The sequence below is a fragment of the Cyprinodon variegatus genome, unplaced genomic scaffold (genome assembly GCF_000732505.1).
Source record: "Cyprinodon variegatus isolate N-32 unplaced genomic scaffold, C_variegatus-1.0 Scaffold236, whole genome shotgun sequence".
Lineage (NCBI taxonomy): Eukaryota > Metazoa > Chordata > Actinopteri > Cyprinodontiformes > Cyprinodontidae > Cyprinodon > Cyprinodon variegatus.
Window position 1 is genome coordinate 333,586 of NW_015150689.1, and position 26,736 is coordinate 360,321.

The window sequence follows — 26,736 nt, forward strand, 5'->3', positions numbered from 1 at the left end:
CACTAAAAGACTTTTTTTTTAATGTCCTCACCTTCTTTTTCACATTATCAATAATGTGCTGACACTATATAGAAAAAGGTGGGTTTCACAGTTTGGGTGCTCATTCTTTAAAAAAGCAATTCCCCATTTTTGTAATAAGCCATTGTTGTTTGAGCCACAACCAACAACTGTTCAGGAAACCTTAAAATGGGGGTTGGGGGCATTTTGGTGTCCCCTAAATGACTTTTGGCAAAACTCTAAACAAAAATGGTTGTTTATTTGTCGTCTTTCCTTATAGTTTGATTTATGGAGCGCATGGCTAATGATGTTATCAGATTATTCCGCTTCCAGAGTTACCATGAGTCTTGGAAGGCTCACTGCATGGCCACGTCTTTTTACAGTAGCGTTGGTGTTTTTTTTATTTGCTGTGCCATATGAACAGTTGCCAGGGGCATACGATTGGGAGATAGGTGATAAGGGATTAAAAAATGCTCTGAGAAACGTTTGAAGCTTAAGTTTAAACACCTTAATGTTCCTTAACGTCTTTAAAACCTTATTCTTGACCTGTCTGCTGTTTCTTTGGATTTTAAGATGATTTTTTATCACCAATGTTCTCTGATGATCTCTAAGGGCGTTTTAGAACCTCTTGTACTAGATTTTATTTGTGAACTTCAGAATAAAGAGGGCAGAATACAAACAGACATAAGCAAAATGGGAAAATATTTGAGGGGAGTGATTACTTTAACAAGGCCTAATTATTCAGAGCTAAATCTAAAGGGTGAAGTAATTTAGAAAGTGGATAATAATTTTTTTTTTTTTTGTTCTACCTGTTCTCCGGCAACACATTTCCTTCAGTTTTGCAGTTTCTCTTCTTTAGTCTAACAAACAGGATGTGCTTCTCTTTTGTCAGGGAAGTTCCATCATGCCAACTTTGTTACAATCCTGAGCAGCTGTGGCCTCAATCAGTCACTCTCTCCTTTTTTTTTTTACAATAAGTGGAACAGACAACAAAGTAGAGGCAGGTTACTTCTCACTACTTCTGCACATTCCCCTTTTTGCCTTAGAAAACTCTGGTTTTCCTTTCTGGTCTCTTTCTGTTCCCATTCATCTCTTTTGCCGTTACAGGAACATCAAATGTGAAGCTCATTTGCTCTGCTGCGGCTATCTGTCCTTATGCTTGTACAGGTCAACAGGGTTAAACAGAAGACTGAATTTCAGAGCTGAATCTAGGGAACAAAGGGTTCTTTAATAAGACATGAAAAGATAGGGGCCGTTATCTTGTGTGTTTTTCTTTTGTGCTCCGACATTGTATTATAATGTAGGTATACTTATACACTCTATCCATTTTCAGTGGTGCTTAAGGTCATGTCAGTTCAGCTGTGTGGGGATTTATAGAGCCTTGCAAAAGCATTTATACCCCTTGATTTTTTTCCACAGAGTATTTCAAGGATATAAATACTTTTGCTAAGGACTTTATAAGGATAGCACTACGAGAATCAAATAAACCAGTTCTAACTAACTGTCTTTGCTTCCCAAAGACATAAAAGCTCTCCCTTACTTTTTGTCAGCCAAGAAAAACAGATTTTTTTGTAATTACAATAAGATGTCATCCCAGATATTTCTAATTAATGACTGACGGGCTTAGCTCCTCGTTCAGCCATATTTTGACCAGATGTGGCCATCCCTCAACAGGCTAAAAATAATTTTGCGTCCAACAGCTGGAATACACCACAGATGTCCCACGTTATGAGATTCCAAGTAATGAGTGAAAAATCACACTTTACGACCACAGCATCCAATGCACACTCCTGTGGGTTTCTTTGACAACTGCAGGAAACACCTGCACACAGATGTTACTCTCTGTGCCAGTGGTATACCTAAGTGAAATGACAGCAGAATATAAACACAGCTACAACTGCAGTCTCCCGTCGCCACAGTCTTTCAGCTGTGACTAGAGGTAGAGAAATTCTCTTTCTCCTAGCATGTTGTGACTGTTGAGTGTGAAAGACTGTTCAGTTTTAAATCTTAGTATTGACAAAAACTCAAGAGGTATTTAAGAAATGAATATATATATATATATATATATGTATACCAAGTTATCACACCAGTATATTAATATAAAGGCCAAGAAGAAAAAAAAAACATTTAAAAAAACAGTTTATGAAATTATCTTTTTAAAAAAAACAAAAACATAATTTCATGTAAAGGTTTATCTTCTGTTTATAAATCTTGCCCTTCTTTGAAAATATGTGTTTTGCATGGTCCAAGTTTAATAATGGAGAAGCTATTAGTCAGCTTTATATTTTCTCAATATATAAAAACTATTTATTTTCTAAAGAGCAACTTTGCACATTAACAAACACCTAGAAAAAGCCTTTATATTAGACTATTTGCCATGTGAATCCCAGATTGTTCATGCTTCTTACCCTTCTCTAAAAAGTGCTTTAAACCAGTCCTATGGTCGTTATGTTGGGTCAGAACCTGATGTGTGAAAAAGGAGGCAGGGAAAGCAGAATAAAGCGTAAGCCTCACTGCATGCAGTTATTCAACCCTTTACGCTAAAACAGGTTCTGGAAAAAGTGTACCATCTCAATCTGTCTTTTGGATTGCTGATTAATTTTGAGGTCCGGCAGATCAGGTCCGCTTTCATCTCCAGCTTCTATTGGAAAGTTTGCTTTAAGGGACTTCATTTAAACACGTTTTTCTTGTACCATTTCTCTCTCTCTCCAATCATCTACAACTTCCGTGACTTAACCTGTCAATCCCCACTACAACCCGCACTACCACTGTGACGTCAGTTCCTGTCAGCTCTAGGCGCAGGAGAGCTGCACCTCGGATCTCCTTTCCTTTTGCATTGCAGCTTTTATCGAGAGTCAATGACCAAAGATTTTTGCACACCAGGGCGTAATCTGACTAGGAACGATAAACCTTTACTCGTCATTGAAGATTAAATATGTATCTTGCACATCTAAAGAACATATTAATATATTTCAAAATATTAAAATAAAAAAAAATGCATATATTAAGTTTTATTTGTGTTTTTATGTCTTACTCAAGGTCATTGGGTGGGCGGGGTGGGGCCATAGCACCCTCCATTGGCCAGGTGCCACCGTGTATATATATATATATATATATATATATATATATCAATTTAAACTAAGGAAAACTCCTTTAATATGTCTTATTAAAATCTCATCTTGTATAAAAATAAATCTGTTTCCAGTTAATACAGCTAAAATCACACACAGCGTTTCACATCGGATGGACGTCATCAGAACATTATGACTGTATTTTCAAAAAGAGATCTTATCTTTTAAACCTCAGACATTTAGCTCTCTGAGAGCTTCCGAAAGCAAAACACATTAAAAAAATCAGCCTTTCCACCACCAGTCAGTGGAGGACATTCAGAACAACCGGGCTGTACAAGCTATTTCAATCTGAAAGCAGACTTTAAGGTGTTGAAAGAATTAAAACGCCATAAAATGTCATCACGGGGCTTCCAGCAGGAACTGGCTACTGGAGATATGAAAGTACCTCTAAATAAGCAGAAATAAACTAGAAAAATAAACCTGCCATGGCAGGTTTGTAAGGAGGAAACCTTTTTCCTGTAAGAAAATGTTCACTAAAGAGAGAATATAGAGAAAGACTTCCAGAATAATGCTAGTTAGAAAGTGAATTTTGATTATTTGGGTTACAAGAGCGGAAGACATTTTAGGCATAATATTAACTCAGTCTTCTATGCTTTCTACCAACTGTGCAGAATTGTGGGGTAAGTGTCAGAGTTGGGTAAGACGTTGGCTAACTCTGTTATGGTAACCTGACCACATTCTGAAGTGACAAAATGAGATCAGCTCATTATAATGGGATTCACTATAAATAATACTGTAAGAGAGTGCTAAAATGACCATCTGTAAAAAATAAACCTGCAAGGAAATCTTAAAAATTGAGAAATGGAGTCAAAGTGGACAGCTTCTATGAAATAGTTCAATCATCACATTCAAAACTGCACTTGTATTGCATGTTTTCAATTATCTGAAACGGTTAAGTGCAAGGAAACAGGAAACACATTTAAGAAACGGTTCTCACATCAAATTGCAGAAAAGTATTGAAAACAAGCCTAGTTTTTCAGAATACAATACTGGCATTTCCCCTTTCTGCTTTCCTCACGTGGGATCCTAGGTCTGTCTGAGCGACATTTGTGGTTTTCCGGATTTGGTGGAAGAAGTGAAACTCGCATAATCAGAACAAGGTTACAGGAAACCAGAAAAACAAACAGACAGTTATGGGCGAGGGGCTGCTAAGAGACGTAGTGACACTAGCAACGGTGGTTTTGCTTGTTTGCAGAGGCAATAGCTCAGCCCAATCGAGTCATCCCTCAACTATTTTCTCAACCATTTTTTTTAAAACTCCATGTAACTAGACTAAAAACCAGAAAACAGACATCAAAGATAACGTTTGATTCAAATGTAGCTTTATTTATGTATGTATGTATGTATAAAACAAAGTATATTAAAAAAAAATATTCACAAAAACTGTACATTTTATATGTTGATACAAAAGTAGCCTTTAATGACTTACAGCAGATCTAAACTCATTGCATGTTAAGAAAAAGGCTTTCAAACTAAAGTGCAATTTGTAATTTCAAACCAGTCAAAGCCCAGGCTTTTTAAAAATACATGGAAATGAGATTTAGGGCCTTTTACTGGCATAGCACTTATGAGAATTTTAACATTCTCCCTTATACTCCGGGCAGCATTTTTCATGTCAGACAGATGGAAGTTTTGTCTATTTTGGGGGAATATGTCACACATCTTAGACCTGATGTGGCGGTGCAGACTGGACGCAGAATTGCCGAGGGGTGTCTGAGGGTGTTCTTGCATTTCAAAATTGAAGCGAGTGCCCTTTTAATTTCTGAAGGAAACCTTTTTCTCCTCCCTTGTCCCCGAAGAGGCGAGAGAAACATTCGCTCCATCAGATCTGCTCTGGCGCGGATCTGACTTTCTTCTCAGCCTCGCCGTATCTCTGTTCACATCTCTGCAGAATGGGAGGAGGGAGGGGAGTGAGACAACAACCCACAGTTTATAAAAAGAGAACCATACAGGCATACATCAATGCACAGCCACAAACATGCAGTGAATAATGGGTTAGGCTTGTAAAGATACAGAGGGAGTTGCGATTAATTTGCAACATTAATTTTCTGTGTCGAGACCATTGGCAGCAGTTGATGTATGTTTTTTTTCACTGTTACTCATGTGCAGGGATGGGCCGATATACACCCTCATGGGCCCCTTATGCACCATTCTTTTAAAGCTGATAGGAGGATCATGATGCTCATGCAGTCAAGTATGCCATTAACATTAAAGTGCATGTAGATAGTCCACCTCCTAGTCCCTAAACACGACATTTACATATAAAAGGTGCTCAGAGATAAACAGAAGGGCCTCTGCTTTGCTTGATTTCAGGAAGCAGGAAAAGATGCAGTCCAGCCAGTGGCTTCACCTTCATAGCATACTGCAGCCCAATCATTTATCAGTTTAAGTGTAAAAAGCATAGAGACAAGAGTGAGTGAAATACATACCCGCGAGTTCCTGGTCCAGCATGTTGATAAAACTCTCAAGTTCGTCTGTGTCTCCCAGCTTAGCTGAAGAAGCAGAGGAGATAAAGAATAGAAATATAATTGAATTAGCTGTTGAATTTTAAAAAAGCAGGAATGGAACATTTCTGTAAGGAAATATATGTCAGATTTGTAGTATTTCCTTTGGCTAAAAATCCCGGGTGAAATATGAAACTAAGCAGAACTATTTTCAGCTTATTGTTTCCGAAATTAGGTCATCTTTAGTGCACAGGACATTGCGCATTGCACTGTAAAAAGTCTAACTGAATGCTGCCACCAGGTTGGACTAGCTCCAGATGCAAAAGCTCGTAAGAAAGGAAATTCACGTGGGATGTCCATGCACATAAATACAATAATATGTAACTGTTGTGTTTCTCTTCTATTTGCACTAACACGTTAATCAAGTTGGTGGGTTAATTTTATTCTGGAATTCTCCAGGACTATTTCCTGTCTGGCGCCTGACGTTTCCTGTTTGGCTTGTTAAAAAAAATCAGGAGTTTGAAGCGAAGGCTGCAGCAGTGTCTGTCCAAACTTCCGTACGGCCTCGGTAGAGCCTGGAATATACTATGTCTTATTTTAATTTTATACAGTCAAATTGATTCGGTTTTCTAAGGAAAACCAGTTGATTGCAATGACTCATTGACTCAAATACAATCCCTCACACTAAGCATGCTTGTAGCGACAGTGGAGAGAAAAAACTCCCTTTTAACAGGAAGAAACCTCCAGCAGAACCAGGCTCAATGTGAGCGGCCATCTGCTGAGGCCAACTGGGGTACAAGGAGAGGAGTTTGCGATTCAGATGCGATCTGACTAGCCACACAGTACACCCACGAAGACAGGTCGGGGTCTTGAACAATCCCGACATGCAAAGCAATAAATAGAGGTAGGTAGTAACAGAAGAAACTTTCTTTTGGGAGGGAGGTTCTGACATGTGAAATGTAAAAAATCTAAGAGTTTGAAGTCTGGTCGTGTCACATGCGATTCCCTCATGACCAAAACATTAAACAGGGTTGATTTCTTTACGATCAGGAGCTCGTCGTGAGTTGCCAATACTTGACACATGATTTGGCCAAGAGTTGCACAGTTCATGGGGAGCTTAAACGCAATGCACTGCAGCTAATGTGAGTTTTCACTATGATTTTAATCATTTGGGCTCTTTGCAATTCTCGCACCTCAGCCACACCGCGCTCAGTTGGACCCTGGGGTAATGATTACGTTCAATGTCAGAACTTATTTGACAAACTGTAAAAGTTTAAAAAACCATCCACTGGACTTGGTTTCCAAAGGTTTCAAGACGTTTCGCTTCCCCTCCAGGAAGCTTTCTCAATTCAAATGTCTGGATCCACTGTGCTATATAAAGCCCCAAACTCACTGCGGATCCAGACATTTGAATTGAGAAAGCTTCCTGGAGGGGAAATAAAACATCTTCAAACCTTTGGAAACCAAGTCCAGCGGATTGTTCTTTAAACTTTTACAGAACGACTATGACCTGGATGACTGAGAATCTTCATCAGCTTATTTAACAAATGTGTTTCAATCTCCCCTTTAGCACGCTATAGCACTTTTTTGAAAAAGACAAAAAAAAACTATCAAAAATGCTTTTTTTTAATGAAATTTTGTAAGTTGATTCCATTTTTTTCTGTTTCAATCAAGTTCTTCTAAAAAATGGATTTAAAAAAAAGCTAATAAGTCTTCCCTCTCCTTATTAGGTCAATACTTTTTAATGTCTGCCCATTGAATTAATAGAAATGTCGAAGTTTTTTCTAATGTGGTGTTTGTTCGTTTGTGTGTAGGCCTGCTATGAAACGCTGCTTCCAAATGTCTAAAAATGTCAAAAGCTGCACAAATTAACCAGGGAATCAGGCACAGTGCAATGAAACCATGAAGATTAGCAATTTACACCTTCTTGGTCAGGTTTGTGTGTGTTATGTCAATTACAATCCGACAGAATGTGCATGTAAATCCTTTGGAATATATGGGGAGTCATTCATTTACACACAAGCAGACACCTGAGACAGGCGCCACACGAGGCCCTGCAGGAGAATCTCTAAGTAGGGTGCTGTGGAGCCACAGTCTCAGCAGGAGGGACTTTGTTGTTTCATAACAAAACAGCTCGCAGCTTAATGTGAGGAGCATGCATGTTGTTGTTATGGTGATCAGAAGCAAAAGTGATAGTGATCACCGTAAGAGCAATGGCTATCTGAAAAGAGATGGGACGATAGGAGGCTTGTAGTACCTTTCAGAGCCAGTGTTGTTCCTGCTTTGTAGAGCTCCTCCTCGCTGGTATTCAAACTGTTTCCCATAGATGCTCCACTGCCTGGAAGGGGGGGCAAAGAGAAATGTAGAAGAGAAAATGAGCACTAAGGGTATTCCATGCAAATGAGCTGCAGAAATTACAATACAACAGCAACATATGATGATAATAGTATGTTCTAAAGTGAAGGTAAATGCCTGTTTGTGAGTGACTCCCATGCGTCAGCTTGAACACTTGAAAGCAGCTCGCCTTTTCAAAACGTTACGGGGGCCAGCACATTTTCAATAATGACGACGCATGGGAGCAGAGGAAAACATCTCCTCTTTCATCTCATAACCGTCGACGAATGAGCAACAATAGAAAGGAAAAAAAGAACGATTACAGAAGATGGGTTATCCATAATTGGAGTTCATTCCAGTTTATCATTAGCCAAACAGCCACTTTTCTAGAAGAGCGCAGGGTATGTGTCCCCTTGTACTGATAATTTCATGCAAATTAGAAGTGTCAAGCTGCAGTTGTTTAGGCTATTAAAGATCGCCAAGTGATACACACAGGGACAACAGGCAGTGTTATAAAACAGCAGATCATGTCTTTCTTGTCCCACACACCCTGCATATTCTCTCCTATAAAGCAAACATTTCTTGATTACAATGATGTTGGTTTTTGTGCATTTTATTATTTATATATTTGACTCACTGTAGTCAGAGTCTTCCACCCCGCTGTCATCAATGCGGTTCTTGGCCTCATGCAGGACGTGCTGGTAAGAATGATGTTTGCTCTCAGAGGGGGCCTTTAGCTCCTCCACCACATCCTGGAACTCCTGCAGCACGTCGCCCAGCTCCAGCTCCAAGTCTGTGGAAAATGTGACAGCAGTTTGAAAGCAGGCCCAGACTCCGCAGAAAGGAAACACTGAGGCTGACAAGGAGCAGCAAGGCTGAGACGGCGGTGGAGGGAGTGAAAATAAAGTTCAGCACTGAATTTTAAAAAGTTCAAATCAGTTTGATATTAAGGATCTCCAAAGTAGAGATAGGCTGATGCATCTGCCAGCTGATATTTTTGGCTGTTATTAGCATTTTTTATTGTATCGGCATTGGCCAATATGTGCATGCTTTTGCTGATTTATAAGTCTATTAAGCAGCCATGCCAGGAGATCATGTAAACCGCATTACTCCTCCCTCTATTTGCTATTTTATTCATAACATGTTTTCTTGGATTTGGTTCTTTTTGTTAAAAGTTTAACTTTTTTTCATCATTGTTACTTTTATCATTTAAATAGAAGAAGAAAAGAATCGGCCCACAAAATAAATTGGCAGCACATTTCAGGGTAATACTGATATAGAATAATTTGCAGCAGCCCTTAAAAAAACTTGTATTAATCAATCAATACAATCTCTAGTACAAATATCCTTAAAAAGTACAAAAAGAAGTTAAAAAGAAAAACAACACAGTTTAGTTTTAGTTTTTTTGTATCTGAAGATAAATTAGAGAAAAGAAAGAAAAAGAAAATAACAAAAAAGCCTTCTGACACTACAAGTTTGTTTATGACTAGCCATTACAATGTTATGAACTTTATTATTTTAAATTTAAATGTGCTATCATAACTCCAAAATTTGGGGGATTAAATCATTGGAGCACTGATAAAGTAATTTAGTTTACCATGGTGCATTTGTTTCACACAATATGCAGGAAACAAACTGACAGTTAAGAATTATAATATAGTACATTAAGTATTTTTTCTATTCTTACCATCTCTGCAATAATTCAAGTTCTGTTTTTAAGGTATTATTGGACTCACCAACTGTAATTTCTGAGGACATGATGGAAAACGAAGTTCACCACGAGCTGCCGCGTGTCTCTGCTCAGAGCAGTTTGAAGCTGTCAGGAAGCTGGAGTCTTATTCTCAGCATTTAGAAGAGCTGCCTGACCAATCAAGCTGCAGCGGAGGCTCAGAAGTCTACTGTAAGTGGAAAACAGTGGGCGGAAAGTTGAATGGTCGGAGCAGAAAGGAACCCGTTACGCAATACCTGGCATGCTTTCAACATGGAAGTGGAATATTGTAGTTTAACTTGGTCTGAAAACTTCATTAGTTTGTTTTTTATGTTTTTTTTTTTTTTTCATTTATTTATGAGATAATTTAATACAGATAGTTACCTGGAGCTCTGAGCGCATCAGTTTCTGGTTTTATTATTTGTAATGCCGAGTTCTCCAAGAAAAATCCTATTTCGTTACTTTATTAACAGTGGCGACGCCAGGGGGCGCTATAGCTACCTCTGAAAACACCACCAGTTCCAATTAAATTATTGGAAAATTAAAAAAAAAACGTTTTAATAACATCAAAATATACAATTCAATTCATTTTATTTCTATAGTGCCAATTCACAACACACATCATCTCAAGGCACTTTACAGTTCACCAGATCATCCAGTCAGATTTATTCAAAGTTTTCTATCTAAGGAAAACCAGTTGATTGCATCGACTCATTGACTCAAATGCAATCCCTCACACTAAGCATGCTTGTAGCGACAGTGGAGAGGAAAAACTCCCTTTAAACAGGAAGCGGCCATCTGCCGAGGCTGATTGGGGTTCAAGGAGACAGAAGCAGAGATACAAAACGCGACTATAAAACAATGCCCCGTCCAGGAAACACCCAGCCAGGCAGACGAGCTCTGAGCCAGCTCCCATGTCAGAGGATGAAGAGAGCACATCCAGCCAGTCACAGTCAGAGAAACAGGACTACACTGGAAAAACAGGCCAACCTCCAACATCTGTAAACAAAGGTGATGATGGTAGCAGCACAGCTGATATTTCTCTCCAGGGTGGTGTCAAAGCCAAACAGGAACACAATATAAGTAGTATTTCCTCTATAGATAGAATTGTGAGTTTTAAAGAAAACGTTACTTATTTTGTGTGTGTGTGTGTGTGTGTGTTTAACGTGTGAAAATTAGTGTTGCAACACTGACTATACAGCACTAAAATGATGGTATCGGTGTAGACGAGTACCAACAAATAGGGTACCAATACCATTTTGAGAGCCAGAAGTTTATTCAACTATTGCCACCCATCTGGGCCAAAAATCGTTGCAACACTACTGAAATTATCAGGTGGTGTAACTGTCCAGCCCCAACTACTGATTTTTTAAAGGTTATTAAATTACTTCAAATGTATAATTATGTACTCCCAGCCGTTTGTAAACTTTTTTTCATGTGTGATTAACAGTTCCGTAATCTTAAAGTATTTCTAATTCAATCTCTGTCATAATGTTCAGGGGGTTGGCTTTCTCAACTTTGAAACTTGAAAAATGAATGTGGGCTAAACAATCATCTTGTACAACCATTGAAGAGACCTTTATATATGTACTAAATTGGTCATATTTATGCTCATATTGAACTGATGATTTCTATAAATTGCGATTTTTATTTAGCTCTTCTTGAATTTTTTATTCATTTTTCCCCCACTACTATTTATCTGCATTTTGTTTAATTCCTACACAACACAAGAAAAAAATATTTAACATTTTTGGGGGAATGTAATTCAACTAATTAATTATAGGTATAAATTATTATTAGTTTACTTATCAATAACCTTACAATAACCTTACATCTACTTCACCAGATTTGACTTATGATATACATGTCACATCTAGTGGCATATATATAGTGAATTACCTGATTGTTTTTTTTTCCAGATCTGGGGAATCAGAATGCAGTGTGTTGATTGTGTAGGTTTATATAAAACATTGTAGTACTCTATACATATATTTGATCTGCTTTAATTGAATTGCAGAGCACCACACATTCATCATCCGCCTTATTGATGACTTTTTTTAGGTTTTAGAGTAGTGAGGGCCTTTCTGTTTTGCAAAGAAAGCAGAAAGGTCCCCTTTGGCACTAGAAGATTAAAAAAATCTCTATATTTTGTCCCAGCCACTCTTTACTGATATTTTAAGTTGCCCCACTCTACTGTAATACCCTGCTCTGCCAACAGAGGCCCCCCTAAGTCCTACAAAACAAATCTGATGGCAACATCATGAAAGTTCATTGACCCAGAGTGTTTACTAGTTGTATAAAATCTTTATAACTGAAGCTAATTTAAGAAAAATAAAAGTAATCTTTAGTTCAAAGTTTTTTCAGACATTTTTACCATTTATACAAAGGCGTTTAGCATGTTAGTTACTGAAAGCCTGTCAAAGAGCCAACATGAAGCCGTACCAGGTTATTTTAGCTGTACAAAACGTTTTTTTTTTTTGCCAAACTATAAATTATACACCAGAAGTGAAGTAAAATGCTTGCTAAATTAATACAAAAGCAATGATAATGCTAAAAACATTGCAGCATTTATCTTTAAACGTTTAAATTTACCATTTCAATTCATGTTCCAGCATTAAACTCAAACAGAATTAGTGCCACAAAGATCACTAAAAAGATTTAAAAAAAAAAAACCTTATAAAGGACTTACTATCAAACAGAAAGACAAAAGGAGGAATGCAAAATTCCACATTCATTATTAAAAGGCTAAGGAGCTCATTGTATTTTTAATATATAGTCAGTACTGTATTTTAACTACTGCTGTGCTTGTGTCGTCTGCCCCAGAGACTCCTGCTGAAAATTAGCCTAGTTGGCTAAAATAGTATTTTTTTACAGCAATGTGTATTAATATGCAGCTTTTTTGGATATTTTAACAAATAAACAAACTATAAGTTGATATTTTGTTAGCTTGCTTACAGATAACTACTTGTAGATTTCATTCTGTGACAAAAAGCAAGAATTTCCTCCATGCAGGTAAACCTGTTGTTACACTACATTTTATCTGTCAGGAAGCTGGGCAGGCAGTTTGCATTTAGTGGGAGGGGCATCAACAAATTATGTCTTCACTTGTTCAGGTTTGTATTCCTGCCTCTGCGCTCAGAGATCACTTGCTGCTGGGCGACTTGGGTAACATGCGTGAGGGCAATGGGCCATGGGACTTCTTATAATATGAACTGGGCTGGACTTCTGCAGGTCAGTGAATCAAAGGAGATTATCAGTCCTGCTGGGTGATTATTACTGTCTCAATGTCTCGGCACAGAAAGAAGCTTAAATGGTATTTTTAAAAAGACAACATACTAGAATCTGTTGATTTCATGAACAGTTAAGCACATCAGGCATCTCTAAAGAATTGGGATTTGTAGTGTCTGTGTAACTTTGTTATATTTTAACTTTCTTTTAAGTTTTCTTTCTCTTTTTATGTAAGTTGTTTGTGAGAATAATTGAGTAGATGTTGATGAAAGGGATCTTAAGGCCATCATTCTGCATTCTTGCTGTAATTCATTTAACTGTGACATTTGATATCACTGTATCCTGAGGGAAAATCCTCAGGAATTTTTCCGGGTTCAAAGAAAAGACATTGAAAAAAAGGATGTGGACTGTAAAAGAATAAAACCTTTTTTTTTCCTTTACTCAGAATTTGCTGGTCATGCTTCATATCAGACAGATCATTTGTGGCTCCATTCAGTTTTCTGTCAAGGAGGAACTGAAGCCTGGTACTCTGGTTGGATCACTAAGTAAACACTTCCCAGCTCCCTACCATCTCCTGACCAAGGAGTTCCTGCTGGTGGACGAAAACACTGGGGATTTATACATTAAAGAGCTAAAGATGGATCGTGAGCACATCTGCCCTGGGGAGAAAAAAGATGACGACTGCATCATTTTGCACAATGCCATTGTGGGGCCCTCTGTGGACCTTGTACTGTTTTCTGTTATCGTAGAGGACATCAATGACAATGCACCACATTTTGAAAATAGCAAAATACAGCTAAATGTTAATGAGGATGTACCTATAGGAACCAGTCTCATGCTGGACGACCAAGCTCGGGACAGAGACAGTGGACCAAACGGACAACTGGTGTACAAACTCAAAGGTTCTGGTGGAGTTTTTTCTTTAAAGGTTGAAGAGGAAGAACAATCCATCATTATGATTGTAGAAAAGGCTTTGGATAGAGAGACTTTGGATGTGTATCACATGCAGCTGGAGGCTACTGACTGTGGAGAACAGCCTCTGAGCGCATCATTATCTATAGTTGTTACGGTGTTAGACGTTAATGACAACTGTCCAAGCTTTAGTCCTGACAGCCCAGACAGCGCCACAATCTCAGGAGACTCCAAGAAGGACACAGTGGTCACTCAGGTAGTGGCTACAGACCCTGATGTGGGCCCAAATGCAGCCATTATTTATTCTTTCAGTCCTAAGGTCTCTGAAAGAGCTATGAAACTTTTTATCATCGACAATCATTCTGGTCACATCAGGCTAATACAAGACCTGGAAAGAGACGACTCTGAAGAGCTTGTGTTAAAAGTGTTAGCCAGCGGTCTTCACTGCCCACCAGCAGAGACTCAGGTAACCGTATCCCTCCTCCCCACGGCGACCCAAGGTCTAACAATCAAGATCGGGTTCATAGCTGAGCATCACAACCAGGCTGTTGTGTTACCAGAGAACCACCCTCCCACTGCCTTAGCTGTTTTAGAGCTCGAGGGTGACAGCAGCTTTACAGACTCATCTCTTGCTATTGAGGGTGACGTGCCTTTCTTTCTGAGCCCACAGAGTGGCAAATATCTGCTTTCCACATCAAAGCCCCTAGACTATGAGATGAAAAGTGAATATCAAATTTCTGTGGTAGTGCAAAGGACTTCATCTGAAAGACTTGTGATCGCTCCACCACGGCAAGAGATCAGGGTAATGGTGGAAGATGTCAATGATAACGCGCCACTTTTCTCCCAGTCTCTCTACCAGCTAGAAGTGGAGGAAAACAATGAGCCGGGGGTAACGCTGCTGCAGGTATCTGCGTCTGATGCAGACAGCGGACTCAACGGCAGGGTGACATACAGGCTAGAGAAAGGCATCTCAGGCATCTTTGAAGTTGACTCAGTGTCAGGCTTAGTGTCTGCATCGGTTCCCCTGGATAGGGAGTTGAACAACGTTTACAAACTACTTGTGTTTGCTCAAGATAGTGGATCTCCTCCCCTGGAGTCTCAGGCCTCTATAATTATTAATATTGTAGATCAAAATGACAATACACCTATTTTCTATACCTCCCACTTCATCTTTTTCATCCCTGAGAATGCCCCACTGTTCGCTCAGGTTGGGAACATAGAGGTGAAAGATCCAGATGAAGGAGAGAATGGAAATATAGAATTGAAAATTGTGAAGGGAAATGCACCTTTTGTTGTGGATAGCATCAAAAGGACTCTGCAGACCACCTCCTACTTAGACCGTGAATTGACAGACCACTATGTATTTTACCTAGAGGTCAGCGACAATGGGTATCCAATAGCTTTGACCTCCACTGCCTTGGTTACCGTCTTTATAGAAGACGTTAATGACAATGCGCCTAAAGTGATCCTGCCTGTCAGCAATTTTTCATGCCTTGCTGTCTCACCAGGTACTGCGGCGGGTACCGCCATCGCAAAAATCTATGCCGTTGATGAGGATTTAGGCTTGAATTCAGAGATTACATATTCTGTTGTTTCGCCAGAGTCAGTTCAGAACAACAGCCCCTTCCAGGTTGACTCAAAATCAGGGAACATCACCTTAAGTCAGGCACTTTTAAAGGAAGATATGGGAATGCATCACCTGTTCATTGTAATAAGAGATAATGGGAAACCAACTCCTCTTTACTCCACTGTCTGGTTTAACTTGTTGGTTAATGAGAGCACAGACCAGTGTCATTTAGACAGGGCACCTACATGGACCGGGAGATCTGATTTGCTTTCAAGTGCCTCTAAGTCGCCAATCTGTGTGGAAGAACCTGACAGATCTATGAAAACGATATGCTTTTATCTCCTTCCCAGTTTGACGATAGTAACCATGGTTTTGTTTATGACAACAGTTTGTCTGTATCTGAAACACAGAAAATGTCCACGGAAAAAAAAGAACGGACAAGCAGAAGAAAATGAGATTCCACTCAGACTCAAAGAAAAATATTACTCTGATGAATAACAGCTCAAAGCAAGCAGTGAGAAAACTCGCTCACAGTTTCAAGGATGAAAACAGTCAGAGAATTAAACAATTTGAGAGCGTTTGTCATGGGCTTTGTGCGGCTCAGAAAAAAAGCCCTACATGCTTCTGCAATTACTCTGTATTCAGAAGAAGAGAAAAATCTAACAGGTTTTTGATAAGGACCCCACAAAATGTGTCCAGAGAAAGAACTGATAAGAGAAGCATTTCTCCTCACAAACTCTAACATCATTGACATAACTAGTCACGGATGATGTGCACAGTAAAGCCAGTGAGTGATAGCACACATCACAGCAAGTAAGAGGTAATGTTGCTTTATCAGGCCTAAGAGGTCCCAAGAGAGCATGGAACTTAAGGTAGCTGTGCAACTAGATTTTTTTGGGGCCTGTCTCAGATTGTTGACTTTGACTGATGGGGATCCTACAGTATTTAGACATACAAAAGGGTTTAATGTTCCTTCTGAGGGGAAGTGATGAAAGTGTCTAAAGGAGTAACCCCAGGACAAGCTGCGTGACTTAAGAGCAGCCACGAACAGCCGAGTGACACAAACATCTCAAGTCTCCGCCTTCCAGCCGTTACCTGATAACTCCAGTATTCACCCACATGGCTGGATCGCACCCAAAGGGAAGGAAAAAGAAAGAAAAAAACACTGTTCTACGTGTTTCCCACTAGGTTTCTGTTTTAATACCTGAAGCTCAGAGTGAAGTCACAATCTACTTAAAGATGTATTTACAAATAGCAGCTGGCATAGTGTTTAGATAGATTTGGAAATACAAATTAGATCTCAAGCAGGTTAAATTCTGCATTAAATATGAATGAGCTAAGGTACAATGTGTTTACAAATTTGAGAGCAAACAATTGCAACAGAGAGGGAGGGGGAACTGTTTTAACACAGTTCAGGGTAGGCCTATGTGATGAGGAAAGAAAGCAAGGAGATGGAGCCTGTAATACACAATGTACAACAACCTGGTTAGAGGAGAACAAGGCTTGTATAACATGAGCTGTGTCTCTGAGGATGTCTGAGCTCGCTGCTTCAAAAAATAAATAATCTAATAAGGCCTGCACTGTGAGGATAACTACGTTAACTGGGATCAAATAAGGCGCTCCAAAACCAAATTAGGAATTAAATTAAACTGGCCTCTTTACAAAGGAAATTAAAAACTCCATTGGATTACAAGATAAAGTCATTTGTTGTATTTATGATAAAGATATGTACATTCTTCTCACAAATTGTTCTTTGAAGCAATTCGTTTTAGATGATTTATAAAAACCTGTTTACTTCAAAATATATATATATGTATCTTGCTGTACGAAGTTAAAAAGCAGTTTAAAAAAATTGTCAGAGGAAAGTCTGCCATCTAGTGGATGCAGATGATGGCAAATCCTGTTCTTTGTGAAATTTGAACAAGAGGGAGAGGATGAATCAGAAGACAGTCTCTCACTTTGTAGCTGTCATATTGCCTGAGAACAGTGATGCATCCCTGCTGCTCTGCTCTGTTCTCACGGAATCTTGTTTTTCTCAGGTTTCACTTTATCTATTCAAGCCCAATTTTTAATTGTAGAATAAGAGCAACAATTGATCCAAATGCCCTGAGGATCTTTTGGTGGCTGCATTTTGGGAGATTTTTTTTTTTTTTTTTATCATGCCATATATGAGTTGTGTGGATAAAGAAAAAAGAAATTGCACTTATTTTTTTTTATTGTTGTTTTTCTGTTTTATTTAAGAACCAAGAGGCATTCAGATACTCGTTACTCCTCGCTGCCTCTCAATTGTCTAATCATCTGGCTTTCAGCTATCCTTGATTTTTTTTTGTTTGTGAACATTCAAGAGCATAACACACCGTTAAAGATGGCGAAGATGAAACACAAATCAGGTTCAATAGCAGAACAATCTGAGGCGGTTTCTTATGTTCTTGATTCTATCTCATAAACAGGATCTGACTGTTTTACTCAGTCTGAAGAGCAGCGTCAACTGACTATCTGCACGAGATTCTTTCTACCAGCAACACATTTATTATCATACGAAAGAGGATTAGGGAAACTGAAAAAAAAAAGTTAACTGATTTTTGAATTTTATTTCAGTATGAGAAAAAAGTCAGAATTCTGACTTTTTTTCTAGGAATTTAGACTTTTTCTCAGAATTCTGACTTTTTTCTCACAATTCTGACTTTAATCTCAGAATTCTGACTTTTTTCCCTATATTAAACTGAAATAATATCTAAAAAATAGTTAACTTATTTTATTTTTTCAGTGGCCCTCATCGTCTTCCGTATGATCATGTTATTTATGTAAATAGGTTTTGAGTTGTTTCCTTAAAATTCAGAAGTCTGTATCAAATTGTATGAATCCTCTTATTCAATAAAAAAATACTTTTTTAACATTTGACCACTGAAATTACTGAAAGGTTGTGCTATAATATTTTTGAAAAAAAGTTATTCTTTGTGATTATTTTAATTACCGGTATGTGGGATGATCTGTGGTACAGTCATATCTCATGTCTTAAAGAAATAGCTTATTTCGAAAACATATCTGTGAATTTTCTAGAACCCCTTTTGGAAAACCTCAAATTCAGTAGCCTAAAGTGAACTTCTTCAAGATATTTAATAACTTTGTTTAAAAAGTGAACCTCATATATTATTTTTTATTTCATTTGTTGAGTTTAGTTGATAGGGACAGATAGACCATAACCCAGGCATACTGAAAAACAACAGCCCCATGATGCAGAGATGGCAAAAGTACTCACTTTCCGTACTTGAGTAAAAGTACAGATACTTGTGTTAAAAAATACTCTGGTAAAAGTGGAAGTACTGAATAAACTTTTTTACTCAAGTAAAAGTAACAAAGTACAGGCTTGTAAATTTACTTAAAGTATAAAAGTAAAAGTAGAAACCACTTTTTTCATGCCGTTGCCTACATTTTAAATGGATGTCTGCCAATAGGACTAGATCTCCGTTGTGTTCATTTTCAATCATCTCGTCGTTCATGCTACTATGCTAACGCCACCGCCACCAAGCTGCAATGATTTGCCGCGAATGAATACCGCCGAATCTGTCGATTCATCTTGTAGTGGTGCGTCAAATGCAACGTAGATTCCCATCCAATTAGACTGAATTTGGTATTGATGACGTGAAAAATAATAACGGTAACTCCATTGAAATGATTCAAAACTAAAGTAACGAGCCAATTTTTTTAAATGTAAGGAGTAGAAAGTACAGATATTTGTGTAAAAATGTAAGGAGTAGAAGTAAAAAGTCGCCATAAAAATAAGTAGTAAAGTAAAGTAAAAATATCAGAAAAATCTACTTGAGTACAGTAACGAAGTATTTGTACTTCGTTACTTCCCATCTCTGCCATGATGGCATCCTGGTGGTTATAGTGCCATATTTCCAGTATTCTTTGATAATTTTGAAAGTCAATTTCTAAGGTGTAGGACCAAGGGAATTAGAAGACTAAGGTTATTTGTTTAAATGGTGTTCACAGACAGCTGTAACCAAACATATCAATAGAAGTTGAGTGTAAGGAAAACCTTTTTAATAGGACTTCAAAGTTTGGGGGGCATGAACAAGGTGGGGACTGTGGCTGAACTTCTATAGTCATAAATATATCCAGGGTATAGGCTACACAACTGATTGCATTCCTGTGTAAAGCTTCTCCTGAACCAGAGACAATGTCAGAATCAGCATGATTGAGAAAAGAAACGGAACCCTTTTAAAGGTCCAGAGTCCTCTTTTCCTCTTTGCATTTCATTTTGAATTCAGTCTTAGATTCAAGGCAGAGAGTAAAAGTGTACAGGATCCATGACCTAAATCAAATAGAAAATCTATGAATCTTTTCAGGAGAAAGTAGAAACAAGATAGTCAACAAAACAGAGAGTTAAAGCTGCTATTATTACAACCAAAGCTACACAGGACTAAAGATGCTGCAAGAACCACGAAATGTTTGTTTACTCAGGGTGGCAAGAACATTAACCTTCATCAAGATCAGGACATTCATACTTTATAAGAAACATAAATACAGATCTACTGAGATAATTAAAAAGTTTTGCATTAGCCGCATGAAACAGGCTTCACATTTCTGGCAATTGCACAACACTAACGGGACTTGTGTGTGAAAATTTTCTTTTGCATTTTACCTGACTGTATTTTTGTAAAAAGTTGTGTATGTTCTGACCTCATCTAACTTTTTTCTGATGGCATCCTAATTTATTAAGATTGACATGTTGGTGTACATTCAGATTAGTATTGATAAAACTGTGATTTGGAAATTGCCACATGGGAAACATTAGGTTTACATCTTGGCAAATAATCCCCTGAGTTTGATTACTGGTCTGCTGAATAAAACTTTTTCCATGGAAACAAAAACCCAAGCCTTCTGAATTTGCATAAGATGCGCGTCGCCCCCCTTCATGCAAATCAGCATCAACAATGACCTTCCTTAACATCTGCAAGTAGAGGAGCCCTGACCTCTTCATTATCCCTCGCCCTGAAGTTCATTGAAAAGCGACATTGTTTCTTTAAAGTTGCACTTGCACTCATCGTGGGCCCTGTCCATTGTTTGGGGGCTGAGGGATTGATATAGAGGGACTGAGGGCGAGAGAGAGACGCGCATTACCAGCAGATCTGCGGTGGAGTCAACTCTTCAACTCTTCATATCAAACATGGGTAAGAAACTTCAAACCTTTTCCCTTTTTTTTTCTTCTTCTTTTCTGCAGATTCCGTTTTATTTTAAATCAAATCTCTGTTTGATTACATGTGATCGCGCGATGATGTGAGAGGGCCTGTGAGGGAGCGTCAGAAGTTATTAAGGTCTTTTCTGCCAGTTTAGAGGGCAGCTATCAATGCCTGACGCGCCGCTCATATTATGAGATTTATTTCATGCTTCAGATGGCAGGGCTGCTTTAAGAGGAGCCTTGTCGCATTTACTTTCGATTGCAATCTTTCTCCATTTTAGAGTGGGGAGCTATAGCCACAGCTTTACATTTTCAAACACCTATTTTTTTTTTCTCAATGTTTTCATTTAAAGCCACTGGGGCACAGCCGCTGCTCGTTAATTGGTTAATTGGAATCAAGGTGCGACTACACTGAAAAAAAAACAAAAAAATGCAAGTTTTTGGCATTTACTTCATCCTATTTAGTTACTTTAACACAATTGTTTTATGTCATACACTGCTAACATGAAACTATTGTGTTAAAGGAACTAAATAGGATTAAGTTGTATTATTTTTTTCAGTGTATAAGCAGCGTTGAGCTGTGAGGTTTGTGTTTTAGCAAGAGAGTTTGTCTTTTTACTTTTTAAGCCGGGTGGATTTAAAGTCAGCCTGATATCCTACCTGGTTGGGAGAGGTCAGTTTACAGGCCTGTGTCTCTGTTTCACAGCCAACTAAGCTGGTGTAAATATATTCAATTAGAGAGCTATCGCTTTGCCCCTCCTGCCATCTGTGTTTACTGTAATGGTACCAACCACAGTCTGTCTGCTCCCATTGTGCCCATCTGTGTGCAAAGCCACACATGTACACAAGTTGCATTGTTTATTCAGATTTCCATCCTCCTTCAGCCTTGGCAACACCCCAGTTTCTATAATTTTTTTTCCCCCAACCTTTCTGTGTCTCCTCAGAAGGAAGTCTGTGTGTGTGCATATGTGTGTCTAAAGCAAAGAGGTGCCTCTGGCCTTTGTTTGCTTGACATTGGTGGCCCTTGTGCCCCCACAATGCTTTGGGACAAAGACTGTTGTCTCTGCAGTCACAAAAGCAGCCTCTCTCCATCTCTGCCTTGCTGTGTTTCCAGTCCCTTGTCCTCCTGCTTTTCTCACACTCTTCATTGCAGGGTAGTGAATGGAGTCAGGGTGTGAGAGGTGGGGTCCAGGCAGATGCATTTCCCTTGTATCGTTGGCCCTTTTTATTTAAACTGCACATCACAGTTGTTGGGATGGTACATTTTCAAAGGAACAGTTCTGCAACATGATCTAGTCAAAGTTTCTGGTCAAAATGTTTGAAATATTACTTGAAATATTTATGATATTTTTGAATGAATGTCATTGACCCATTTAAAACTGAAAGAAATAATTTTTTTTAGCAATATTTTAAAATCCCCACTGTCTTTAGGCCCATATGGTTGTTTAATCTGAATGAAGCCATTTAGTTTAGCTCAGTCAGGAAGATTCAAAGCAGAAGGCCACCTTTTACATTGTTGGCAGCCACGTAGCTTGTATTACACATAACATTAATATCTTGCTCTCTGTTTCTTTTTTATATACAGAGTGTAAAAAATGTTGCCAGGCAAACTAATTTCAAACTTGTGGAGGTCAAATGCACCCATCTCTCACGTCTACACATTACCATTTTCTCCATCTACTTCCATTTCATGGCTATAAAAACAAATAATTTCATACTTGTATACCTTAACCTTCTGTGCATTTCTATATAAATAAACTGGCATTAATATACACAAATCTCCCACATAATTACATTTTGCAGTATTATCTTAAAGGCTTTGCTTTCATAAAATGGCCCCTCCATATATTTTATTTGTGATCCTGTTTGTCCTAAATAATAGGTAATCTCCTTCGGGCAGATCATCATTGTTGGATATAATTTTATATCTTTTGATGACAAAAGTGTTTTCAGTGCTTATAATTGTCAGCCTGTGTTTGACTTTCAGTTTTCTTTATATCCGAATGGTATAATCTCAAAAACTACTTTGATAGAAATACTATAATGGTCATTAGATGCATACAAATCTTACTCGTAATGAATACGAACTTTCTGGGCAGACTTAACTTTCATCAGAGATTTTTGTGCCACATAATGTTGTTACACTGCCAATTATTACAGTTATAGCATCAATATTATATTTATTTATTACTATTTTAAATTTGAATACACAAACCTAAGTAAAATTGTATTATAAACACACACTAAATTTGATAGTTTTTAAGTACAGAATGGCTGATAGTTGGGCTATCTGCTGAGGTAGCCAGTTTTGAGTTATGGTTCATATATATATATATATACCTTCTCTGGTTCACAGATATTTCATTTTTGAGATTATTTTTCCTTCTTCCTGCCCAGTTAATTTGTTAAGTTGATTCTTTTCATAGGGGGAAAAAACGTAATGAAAAAGCTGTAAATGTATACTGATTACTAGGTTTTTTTTTCCTTCCTACCAGGTTGCTATGACTGCTGTATGCGCTGTTTGGGCGGGGTGCCATATTGCTCCCTCATCGCCACGCTGCTCTGCTTCTCTGGCATTGCCCTGTTCTGCGGTTGCGGTCACCAGGCCCTTACAGAAACAGAGAGACTCATCGAGACGTATTTCGCCCGAAACCTTCAAGAGTACATCACTCTTGCCTACGTGTAAGCTGTTTTTTATGGGGTTTACTCTCTTTTTCTTGTGGTATAGATTTTGCAAAGTCCTTCCTTTTTATCTGTTCTTTTTTCTCTTTTAGCATTCAGTATTTCCAGTATGTCATCTATGGTTTGGCCTCCTTTTTCTTCCTCTACTGTATCGCGCTACTGGCTGAGGGCTTCTACACCACAAATGTTGCCAAGCAAACCTTCGGAGAGTTCAGGAGCACAATGTGTGGCCGCTGCCTCAGCTCCTCGGTGAGCAGGTCCAGAGTGGTACAAGTTAAAGGGAACTGGGAGATTGGCTTCCTGTGGATGTTGAGAATCTTTTAGGCTCACAGGAATCTTTGTGCATTTTTGTGCTGCCTCTTAATGTGTGACGTCTCTGTGCAGTTTATAGTGATGACGTACGTTCTTGCTGTGCTGTGGTTGTTGGTGTTTGCCTTCTCGGCCTTGCCGGTCTACTTCTTCTACAACATGGAAGCAACTTGCCGCGTTGTAGACATTCTGACCGAGACGCCAGCAAGTATCAACCAGCTCTGTGTTGATGCAAGGCAATACGGTAACATCTGTGTTTTGGCAACTTTATACAATGTAAATGTATAGATTTAATTAGGTTCGTTCTTATCGTTCAGGTGAAAATACCAGTGAATCTGCTCTGTGCAGACAGCATTTGATATGAATTGGTTGGCCATTATCCTAAAGCGTGATCATTCGAATACTGAAATCCCATTCGTGAGCATAATCTACCGGTACACAAGGAAATGAATCAATTTGCAGTTCTCTTAACAACCCAAATCCTATAAACATTTTCTATTTGTTGTCTGCAGCAGCTTGGGTAGAAATAAAAACAACAACAAACTAGAAAAGCACTCGCAGAGCAGAGACCTCCGCCAAGAAGCAAATTGATTGTACTGCTTGTTGTTATCTTGTATTTGAAATGGTTGTTAGCTTATTAACTTAGCTTTCCTGCTGGTCGCTATAGTTCTTTAACTTGAAACTGTTACATATGTTATGATCTCATTCCTAGATTAATGACTTCAAACATAAACGGAAATAAACACAACTAAAGAGCAGCACTTCTTGTGTGTTCCCTGTTAAAAGATTTAAACTTAACGGAAAGCTCTTGAAATTCTGTCCTCTATACTTTTGTTTGACATACATTTTGGATCTGCTTACATTGCAAATAACTGAAATCATAAGAGCTTTTGACTCGTTCAAGACATGAATGCAGAATTATGTGTGCAAACATTAGAAACAGCATTTCCAAGGAATCTAATTTAGCAACTCGGATGGTAAAACAACAACTTTCAAACATCCTTCATGCTCTAGGGATCCTAAATGACTCCCCAAAGTGCCAAAAGAATTGTAAGCCAACAATTTCAGCTGGAAATACATTCACAACACATTGCTCCACTGAGCGATTTGTAACCTTATTACAATAAGATCAGTACAGATTTTAATGTTTGTTTTTTTTCCCTTTTATAGCCTGTCCTGTTTGGATTGTTTTAAATAAATAATTGAACTTTATTGATCTCACACTGGAGAAATTTACCTCTGCATTTAACCCATTCCCTTAGGGAGCAGTGTGGGGTTAAGGGTCTTGCTCAGGGACCGAGAGTGCAGGCTGTGGGGATCAAACCGGGTACTTGCAACCTTGTCAGAGCACAGGCCCACTGTGCATAAATATAAAGTGAAAAAAAGTGATTGATTGTTGACAGCGAGGAAATACAGTAATATATTTATATTTCTGTTTGTATCTATGTAATTCAATTAGAAGTAAATTGAGTTTGTTTTTTTTCCCCCTCTCAGGACTCTTGCCATGGAATGCAATACCAGGAAAAGCTTGTGGTATGACCCTGTCCAATATTTGCAGAACCAGAGAGGTAAGAACTCAAACTTTAGTGTCTGTTTCATTTCATCACTGGTCTGACAGGAAATGGGAAAAAAAAATAATCATTCTGATTTCCTCCTGTTAGTATCAGACGACCTATAACCTGTACATCGCTGCCTTCGCCGGGGCTGGCGTCACTCTCTTGGCTCTGGTAAGTGTCGAAGCCGAGGGCCAGGTCAGGGTACAAAAACCACGTCATGGCTCATGTGACTAACGCTCAAAGTGTAGGCAGAGAGGCATCTCGGGCCTCCATGACTGATGACTCTTGTACTGTTGCTCTCTGTTCCTCTTTGTCAGCTGACACAGACAGCATAATAGAGCTGTAATGTCTGGCGGTGTTCTAGCCAAGCATGCAGCCATTATACTTGCATGCTCCATTACAGGAGCTGTTATATTAATCTAAAACTATTAGCACCATCATGTCTTGTTGTTATGTTTGTAGATATCCTGGGTCTCCTCATCTTTCTTCTCCTTGTCTCTCTATAGCTGACCTATACTGTGTCAAGCACCTATAACTTTGCCGTTCTGCGGTATCTTGGGAGAAAGGGCATAGGTGGAAGGTGTTAGGCACCCGGCTTCCTGTCCACTCAGTCACCACTCTGACATCTACAAGGGGATCTGAAGGGAACGGCGACACCTCTATCCTTTCACTTCACCTGCACAGAACTACCTATGGTCATGGACTTTAGAAGATACTATTTTATCCTACTTTTTATAAGAATTTGTATGTTTTCTCTCTGTTTCAATTGACGCTGTGATTTAAAGCAGGTCTTATATTCTTTGTTGCATCACTCCGATGTTTATCTCTGCCATCAGTTGCAGACAAATCATAACAGAGTACTAATTTACTAAAACATAGGCTAAAAAAATCCTATAGCAGCATACAGCTGCTGAGCAGAACAAGGGATTAAAGGTTAGCATGGCCACCACGCCTCACATCTGGTTGCTATTGGAGTAGACAAACAGTCTAGCGGTCTCGCTCTGACCTCAGGACTTTTCTCACGGGCGGGAGAAAAAAAAGCAACAATGGAGTCATGCCAGTTAGAAAATCGAGCCAATAAGAAGCCTCTGCTAGGGGCCACCTGCACTGCGAGTCTCTGCAAGAGGGGTTGTATTACGTCTCAAAGGAGAGGGCTCTCTGGACAAAGACAGGGTTAAATTTCTGTGACCATCCTGTAGCCTTGCTTCAAACGGAGGCAATAAATGGCATCAGAGATTAATTTCAGAATTGTTAGATCTGGTAAGGTCTGTAAATGTCTCTCAATGTGGGATGGCTAAAGCACTAGGTGCTTAATTATAAAGTAACCTCCTGATATCACACCAAAATGTTTCCTGCTTATTATGACTGAGTTTTGTTTTTTATGATAAAAGAATTGCTTTGTTTTAATCGTTAGCAATTTTGTTGTAGTTATTGTATAACACAACTTAACTAATTGTAGCTGAATTTACTAAAACATTTCTAGTGACGTCAGAAGTTTACATACACATCTGCCGTATATATTTTAGCCTTTTGATGATGCATTTGAACTTTTTTTCAGGATGTTATTATACAGAAAATTACATTAATACATTAAATAATTTTAAATAATTGTTTAGTTAGTGTCCTAGAATGAGCTTTCAGTTTTTTTTCAGTGACTTCTCAACAGGGTTGAGGTCAAAGCCA

General features: G+C 38.6%; 3 protein-coding genes across 3 annotated transcripts; 2 read left to right on the forward strand and 1 right to left on the reverse strand.

Moving 5' to 3' along the window:
• Positions 1 to 4,449: 4,449 nt before the first annotated feature.
• On the reverse strand, positions 4,450 to 9,799 carry LOC107089025 (regulator of cell cycle RGCC-like). Its single transcript, XM_015381541.1, has 5 exons — positions 9,643 to 9,799; positions 8,544 to 8,699; positions 7,830 to 7,910; positions 5,558 to 5,620; positions 4,450 to 5,013 (listed from the first exon to the last, which is right to left on the reverse strand). The coding sequence occupies exons 1-5, from the start codon at positions 9,662 to 9,664 to the stop codon at positions 5,006 to 5,008; spliced, it is 330 nt and encodes a 109-aa protein (XP_015237027.1). The 5' UTR covers positions 9,665 to 9,799; the 3' UTR covers positions 4,450 to 5,005.
• Positions 9,800 to 12,757: 2,958 nt separating this feature from the next.
• Positions 12,758 to 17,873, forward strand: LOC107089048 (protocadherin-20-like). Its single transcript, XM_015381569.1, has 2 exons — positions 12,758 to 12,845; positions 13,288 to 17,873. The coding sequence occupies exons 1-2, from the start codon at positions 12,798 to 12,800 to the stop codon at positions 15,817 to 15,819; spliced, it is 2,580 nt and encodes an 859-aa protein (XP_015237055.1). The 5' UTR covers positions 12,758 to 12,797; the 3' UTR covers positions 15,820 to 17,873.
• Positions 17,874 to 20,343: 2,470 nt separating this feature from the next.
• Positions 20,344 to 26,131, forward strand: LOC107089049 (myelin proteolipid protein-like). The gene is made up of 7 exons (XM_015381570.1): positions 20,344 to 20,498; positions 23,002 to 23,188; positions 23,281 to 23,437; positions 23,573 to 23,741; positions 24,992 to 25,065; positions 25,159 to 25,224; positions 25,560 to 26,131. The coding sequence occupies exons 1-7, from the start codon at positions 20,495 to 20,497 to the stop codon at positions 25,638 to 25,640; spliced, it is 738 nt and encodes a 245-aa protein (XP_015237056.1). The 5' UTR covers positions 20,344 to 20,494; the 3' UTR covers positions 25,641 to 26,131.
• Positions 26,132 to 26,736: the final 605 nt, after the last annotated feature.